General features: G+C 47.0%; 1 protein-coding gene across 1 annotated transcript; it reads left to right on the top strand.

Annotated features, from left to right (window-relative positions):
* Nucleotides 1–851: 851 nt before the first annotated feature.
* CETN2 (centrin, EF-hand protein, 2) lies at nt 852–5,693 on the top strand. The gene is made up of 5 exons (XM_008586586.1): nt 852–917; nt 1,863–2,021; nt 2,329–2,457; nt 4,333–4,470; nt 5,071–5,693. Exons 1-5 carry the CDS (start codon nt 915–917, stop codon nt 5,158–5,160), a joined length of 519 nt encoding a protein of 172 aa, XP_008584808.1. The 5' UTR covers nt 852–914; the 3' UTR covers nt 5,161–5,693.
* Nucleotides 5,694–7,889: the final 2,196 nt, after the last annotated feature.

The raw sequence follows: 7,889 nt of genomic DNA, 5'->3' as shown, positions 1-7,889 counted from the left end.
AATGTTTGAGCGTCAAAAAGACGAAAGACCTCTCCCCACCCCTCTTATCTCCTTCACTCCCTTCCAGGTCCGTTCCCAAGGTCCCCAGCTCACCGTCCTGGGGTCTTTCAGCCAGGTGAGAACTAAAGCGATCCTCTCTTGGAACCTGCTCTGGGACCTATCATCTGGCTGGGGTGCTCTCCAAGGGACACCCTCCAAGAAAGCCTCGGCTGGATTCGGTTTCTAAGTCCCAGCCGTCCGAATCTCTGCGACGACGTTCGCACGCTCCTTCCCCTCTCCGGGTCTCAGCTGCTCCTCGAGTACAGTCCCCACTCCAACACGCAATGTCACGGCTTTCTCCGGCCCCTCCGATGCCCTCGGTCTCTGATTCAGTCCTAAGCCAGACCGGAAAGCTCCCGCCCCGGGCCGCCCCACCCAGCCCGTCGCCCTCCCGCCCTGCCTGTCTCCTGCCGTGTGTCGCCGACAGAAGGTGGCCTCCAAAGGGAAGGCCAAGACCCTTACCCGTCTGGCTGTAGGCGCCCCCCGGCCGGCCTCCGATCGCCCGCAGCTGCACACGCAGTGAGCCCCAGTGCAGGACCGCCACCCTTTTCTCTTTGCCCGCGTGAGCCGAGAATCGGCCGAGCTTTTTCCACCAAGGGGATTGGCCCAGCGTAGCGCCGGCTCAGCCAATCATCGCCCGCGGCGAGATCTTGCCCAATGAGGTCTGGTCTCGGCCGCCAGCACACCGCCCCCCCGTACTGGGCGTGAGCTTTGCCGAGTTAGTCCCACCCACTCCGACTCTGCGCCAATGGAGAACGGCGGCGGCCAGCGGACGGCCAATGGGAGGCGGGGTCGCGCGCGCGGAGCGGTGGGAACAGCGCCGAATCAGTGTGTAGGTCGGTTGCCGTAACAACAGGCCCTGGAGTCCATCTGTGATGGTGAGTACTAGCCACCCTGGGGCGCCTCGCGCCAGAGGCCAAGCCCTTCCCAGGCTCCATCCCCGGCCGGGCCACGCTGCCTCTCCTGCCCCTTTTCCAGCTGAGCGCCCCGGTCCTTCCTTTGAGGTCTTTCCCGGAAGGGGAGGATAGAGACGCCGGCCACCCTGCTGGGCCTGCGCTTTGCCGCTGCCTCCCCTTTACCCGCAGCCGGCCCCACCCGTCCGCTCGGGCTCCCCTGGCCTTTCTCGGCCCCCTCGGTGACCCTCCCTGGGCAAAGAATACTCGCGTTCCCTGCAGGCCCCTGCCCTTCTCAGACCCTGGCCGCCTCTCCCTGTCAAAGGTTCTTCAGAAGCTGGGAGGTTTATTACGTTCTGATTGTTGACATGTGTTTTACAATTGAAATATAGGGACATTCAGGAGAGGCTTTGAGCTTCTTGGAGAAGGCACGAAGGTGCCATATGGATGGAATATTATTTATCTATACTGACAGAATATACATCTCAACAACTTAGAATTTTTGGCCAAATCTAGAAGTAATTGGAAAGTCGGAGTACTTATGGGGAAGTGGAATACTGCAAGTGGTGCCGTAAGGACACTTCCAAAACCAGGGTCCCTGCATTCAGGGAGAGCTGATTATCTCTCGTTATCCACAGTCAGTTCCTTGGCTAGATCTCTTTCGGGATGATTTTGAATAAGAGGTGTCCAAAAGAACAAGGGATCTTCTTGCTTCTAGGAACAATAGTAAAGAAGAGGGAGGAATAGAGGTTCATGGAAAGATTCGTTGTTCTTTTCAGTAAACCCCGTTATCTCTCTTGGTAAGCAAAGCTTTGGAATTGGTTGGTATAAACTATTTAAAAATTAGATATGGGCGTCTGTAGCCGTCTTACGTAAAATATGGACCATATTACATAATATTGTGCTCATGTGTTTGTATAATGTCTAAAGGCCTCCAACTTTAAGAAGGCAAACATGGCATCAAGTGCCCAGCGAAAAAGGATGAGTCCTAAGCCAGAGCTTACTGAAGAGCAGAAACAGGAAATCCGGGAAGCTTTTGATCTCTTCGACGCCGATGGAACTGGGACCATAGATGTTAAGGAACTTAAGGCAAGGCTCTGTACATTCCTTGCCTTTTCTCTGCCTATTCCTTGTCTTCCCCCTGTCACCACTCTACTCCTTTTGTCCTCTTCTCCCTGCAAAAAGTAACAGGGTACTGTGCTGTTTTCCTATCTTATTTACCTCAAGCGTTATTAAAATAAATTTTTTTGCAAATATCAATTACATCAATGTTATACTGTTCCCCAATCATTTTAACATTATTGTATCAGATGCTGGCTTAGTGCTGTCACCACTGTCATTTTTGCTCCTGCTAGGTTTAAATGTATATGTTGAGACAATCCTGTTTTCGTTGTAGGTAGCAATGAGAGCCCTGGGCTTTGAACCCAAGAAAGAAGAAATCAAGAAAATGATAAGTGAAATTGATAAAGAAGGGACAGGAAAAATGAACTTTAGTGACTTTTTGACTGTGATGACTCAGAAAATGGTAAGTTAGCTGAGACGATGAGCATGTTTTCCACGCATAATGGTAGATCAATTTGAATCTAGATATGAAAATGACTTCATTGAAGAAAAGTCAATAAAAACTGGAGAGTTCACCTGATAAAGGATAGTATTTTTGACTGAGAATTACGATGCCTAAGTTCTATTTGGGTTTCTTCAAGGTCACAAACTTTCGGAAGTCATTTTACCCTCTGTAAAGTAGCAGAAGCACTACTGCTGTTGCTTTTTGGCTATTATCTTTCTCCAATTGATACATCGATGTGATAACCACAAGCAGTAAAAGCTGTGAACACCAGCAATTTAAAAATGTCTCTCATTTTGACAATACAAGGTCCATACACTTTAAAGTTCAAAATTCTTCTCCCTCCAATTTTTTATTCTGGGCAGCCTCAGCCTGAGGGGTGGTTACTTCGGCAGGTGTGCTTTTTGCTGCAGTAGAGATATGATTTTTTAGGGCTTCTAAGGTTGAATTCTTCCATTTCCTAAGCTCTCAGGTGTCATTCTTTTAAATAGCCCAAAGGGTCAAGAGAACATGAGATATCACCCCACCAGAAGGTCTCTTCCCATTGGGTCAGCATCTAACTAAGGCCTTGCTCTTTCATTGGCCTCCTGGCTCCTTAGTGTGGCTCATCTTCCTTCTGCTTACCTGTAGAAAAGTAACTCCAGTAGTGGCCCAGGTGTGTTTTGCAGGGCACAGGCCATACTTATATCCCTGCTCTTAACAATTGTGTTGATTTGAAAAAATCTAATCATACCTATGTTTTTCTTTGTGGACCAGTTTAACAGATGAGGAGGCTCAAATTCTGTTCACCTAATAAAACTATCCCACATTCAAGGTTGGTTCCCAAATTGCTTTTACTAGGGGCTCTCTCTTTCTTCAGCTACTGGAAGGTGCCTTTCAGGAATATTTGGGGTTTGAGCTCTTGGAGATTTTACTCTCTTCCTCTGCTATAATACTTGGGGATCCAGTAACTCTCTTTGACCTAATAACAAGTAAAAGCCCTCTCTTTTCTCCTGCCTCCCTCCTCCACCAAGAGGATCCCTCTTTCACCAGCTTAAGCAGTGTATTTGCCCCAATTTTAACTCTACCCACTGTTCCTGTATTTTAGGAATGAATCCAGTTTCTCCTTGGTTTGTACAGATAGAATATTTTAGGTACAATCCTTTATATTTCCTTTTTAACCTCAGGGTTTGTAATAATTTTATTGAGTTTGTCATCTTTTGTGATCTGGGACCTATGTCATGAAGGCCATCACTGAGACCATGTGGTGATGTGGGGACAGAGTGGAATGGTTAGGCAATGAATCCAAAAAGCAGGTTCCCCCACAAGTTCTTCCATGGCTTCAGAACTGGAGGAAAAAGAACACAATTAAGGGCAGCTGGTGTGGACATCTCATAATACTCAGGGCTGCACACTGAAAAGCTAAGCCCGAGTCTGCTGCAGAGGCCCACGGCCTTTGCCTGTTAAAGCAGTCATGTGACCAGACAGCAGTGAGGCAGCAGCTGTACCAAGAGGCCTATCCTCCCCTCACATTGCTTTGGGCCCCCCAAACAAGTTCTTGTGCCTGTTTTTCAAGACTTCTTGGTTTATGCACCAAGCAGACACCCCTTCCCCCTAACTTCTGAACCAGTTATGAAATAGATATGGGATAGGGCAGTAGATTGGGAGCAAATGTCACCTGGGATTGGAGAGCCTGGCTTGGCCCCAAGGCCAAAATTGGCTTCCTAACACTTGTCCCAAGTCCAGACTCAGGTTATGTTTTTGAAAAAGAGAGGGTGACTGGGCAGTGGCAGGGCACGAGGACATGAGTAACTACGGTGTTTCCCTACTCATGAGTTTTATGTTCTACTTGTTAAGTCTGAGAAAGATACCAAAGAAGAAATCCTGAAAGCTTTCAAGCTCTTTGATGATGATGAAACTGGGAAGATATCATTCAAAAATCTGAAACGCGTGGCCAAGGAGTTGGGTGAGAACCTGACCGATGAGGAGCTGCAGGTTTGTAATATTCAGAATTCCCACCTTTGAGCCCTCTCACTTTTCTGAGTTACCTTTTCTCTGGTGTGGGCACCTCTTTGAAGGAAAGCTAGTGTACTCTCCCTCTGCTGGCAACTTAATTCTCCTTTGATAGTCTGACAAATCTATGAATCTGCTTCCAGAAAAATGCACACGTCCAGTTTTACTTACTATTTTAGGTTTCAGGAATCCCTCTATTCAAGGTGATCTTTGAGCTCCCTTCCAGGTGATATGTATGACAAAGTATGACTTAGTTTTCAAATAACTTTTCAGGAAATGAGCTATTATAAAAAGTGGCAAATTTGCATTGGGTGCAGTACAATTGTCTATTCATGTTGCTACATGAATTATATTAAAAGCCTATTGCTGGGCTGGCTGGTTAGCTCAGTTGGTTAGAGCACAGTGTTATAACACCAAGGTCAAGGGTTCAGATCCCTGTATTGGCCAGCTACCAATAAATAAATAAATAAATAAATAAAAATAAATAAATAAAAAAAGCAGTCCTTAAAAAAAAAATGACCTATTGCTTACTACCTTTTAGTTTGGTTTATGAATCTAACCTGAATTCTTGCTGTCATGCAGGAAATGATTGATGAAGCTGATCGAGATGGAGATGGAGAAGTCAATGAGCAGGAGTTTCTGCGCATCATGAAAAAGACCAGCCTCTACTAAGCTCAGCATCTCCTTTTCTACAGCCTTTATCAAGCTCAGTGTAACTAGATTTAGTGCCTGCCTTTGTGTGAAATCTGGCTTTTGAGAATACAAACTATTTTTTCCCCACTGACCTCCTTGTATAACTTCAGTAGCAACCTTGAATCCATTTTAGACTTTTGGAAGTGTTCTTTGATATTAAAGTTCTTTGCAAAATGACCTGCTGATTACTTTAATTCTCAACAGCAGAACGGAAGCACGTTTGAGTGGAGAAAGGGCCTTAAAGCGGTGGCCACCAGCCTTTCTGCCTTGCGTTGCTTCACTCCTGTCATGTGTTTCCACATTTCTGCAAACACAGAGCGACTTCTTAGACAAGCACGTGCTGTCCCCATGTCACCGCAAGCAGTGGTCATTCTTCAGTGGTTCCAGTTTTTAGTTGACAACTAAGTGCAGTTTTCTCTTTTATAAGACGCAGTGAGCTCTTGCACTAGCATTTGGATATGTGTTAATGCTATTTGTTTTGTCTTAAAAAATAAAACCTTTCATAGTTTGAACTTTTGTTCTCTAAGGATGAGTTCTTTAGCCTTGACTGTGAGTTCATCTTCTAAACCACTGTGTTGAAGGCAGCTTGGTCGATGCAAAACTCCTTACCAGCCTCGGGACAGAAAATGAAATAATCCTTTAATGCTTTCCAGGCATGAATTTTTTTTTTTTGCCTTGGGAACCCGTGGGTTTGTAAAACTAATAAAATTTCCATTTCACCCAAGCCTAAATGATGCCCTAAAAATATTTTTGGCAAAGCATAAGACTGAAAAAGAGTCTCGTTGGTGATTTGTGCTTAGAGCGGGGACAGCCGGGCTAATATGCCAATAGTGACCTTGTCCAGCTGCCCTCCTGGCCCTGCATGTGATTGCCTGCAAGAGAAGCCCTGTTAGATGGCATTAAAATCTCTGCTCTGGGGTGAGGATGGGGAGCAAGCAGGGGTGAGGGGGTGGAAAGTGAATCATGCATCCACATGCGGAGAGGGAGAGGACAGGCTTTTAAACTTCTGAGGTCATCCCAGCCCCCTGGGGATAGGGTTGCCTGATCTAGCTAATAAAAAAAGAATGCCTAGGAAATTTGAATTTCAGATCAACAATGAATAAACAAATGACAAAAAGTCCAAATGGGATATATTTATACTAAAACTTCATTGTTGACCTGAAATCCAAATTTACCTGGGCATCCTATTTTTTAACTGGCAACTCTACCCAGGGAGCATGTTAGAGGTGCGACCCTGGGCCTCATCCCTAGACCCTGGCATCCTGGAGGACTGAGGGGTTCGGGAATATGGGCTTTACCATGCCCCCCAAACAAGTCTCATGTGGAGGGACTGCTCCTTGAGAAACAGGGGGAACAGCCAGACTAGCCTCAGCCCTAGGTTCTCACATGGGTTCCACTACTTCCTGGCCAGGCAATTTGGGGCTACTTCTCTTGTTGCCTCAGACCCCTTGTCTGTGCAATGGGGAGAAGAGTTGTGCTCAGCTGGGGGTCAAATACAAAGTGACGTGAAGGACCTGGCTTTTCAATGTTCAAGAATGAGTCATTGCAGAGCTGTTCAGCTTCACTTTCCTTCTTTTGTTATGGTTATCACATAAGCTTTTGGTTAAATGTGAGTCCCCGAAGCTTTTATGATTAAGGTCCCCAAAGTCAGTTGACAGCATTTCCTGGGGGGTTTGACCTTTGTCATGTTGCTGTTTCTAATAAAAGACATATGATCCAATAAAAGACATACAGAATTGGAATGAAGTGAAAAGTCTGGGTCTTGCCTCTCATTTTACTGTTAATGGTGACCCTGGAAACAGTTTTTAAAAAATTATTTTTTAATTGACATGAAAATTGTATATATTTACTGTGTAAATGTTTTGAAATATGTATACATTGTGGAATGGCTAAATTGAGCTAATAAGCTACCCTAGAAACATTCTTATATCCCATAAATGAAAAGACTGCTGTGGGGGGGTGTGGATGGAGAAGGCACTGAGGTCAGTTCATGTGGAGCTGGACCGAGACATGGGGGAATGGCGGGGTGGGGGCAGAGAAGAGGTTAGTACACGTGGGGGTGGCCAGAGAGGTGTAGGGGAGTGCGGGGGAGTGAGAGCGAGCAGGGACTAGGTCAGGTGAGGATGCAGCAGAGTTTTGTGGGAGCGGTGGTGCACACGAGTTGTGGGGGAGTGGGGGGGAATTTTGACATAGAGGGGGCAAGGACAGTCCCCTGTGGGGCTGGCTCAGGGAGCTGGAGGGGAGTGGAGGGGTGGTGAGGATGTAGAGATAGTGGAGATCCATTCTTGTGGGGTGCACCAAGAGATGCAGAGGGATGGGTGGGACGAGGTGGGTGAGGCAGTCGAGCTCAGTTGTTGCATGGCCGTACCAGAGAGATGTAGGGGCGGGGGAAAGGAGCGGCCACAGAGATCAGTTTTTGTGTGGTCGTATCCACAGAGGTATCTGGAGTACGGGGCAAGGAAAAGGACAGGGAAAAGATGAGTCCACATGTAGCCGAGCCAGAGATGTATGGCCTGGGAGGGAAAGGAAAGGAGATGGAGCCGAGTCCATGTCATGTGGGGCTGGAACAGAGAGAGGTAGGGGGTGTGGCTGGGCAAGTTCTAGGGGCCGTGGAGATGGACAGGCAGTGGGACGCAGGGAGGGTTGGTTCCTGCGAGGATGATGCAGAGCTGGAGGGGATGGGCAGGAACAGAAAACTAGCAGAGGTC

The sequence above is a fragment of the Galeopterus variegatus genome, unplaced genomic scaffold (genome assembly GCF_000696425.1).
Source record: "Galeopterus variegatus unplaced genomic scaffold, G_variegatus-3.0.2 Scaffold4033, whole genome shotgun sequence".
Taxonomy (NCBI): Eukaryota; Metazoa; Chordata; class Mammalia; order Dermoptera; family Cynocephalidae; genus Galeopterus; species Galeopterus variegatus.
This window is presented reverse-complemented; position numbering and strand designations above follow the sequence as displayed.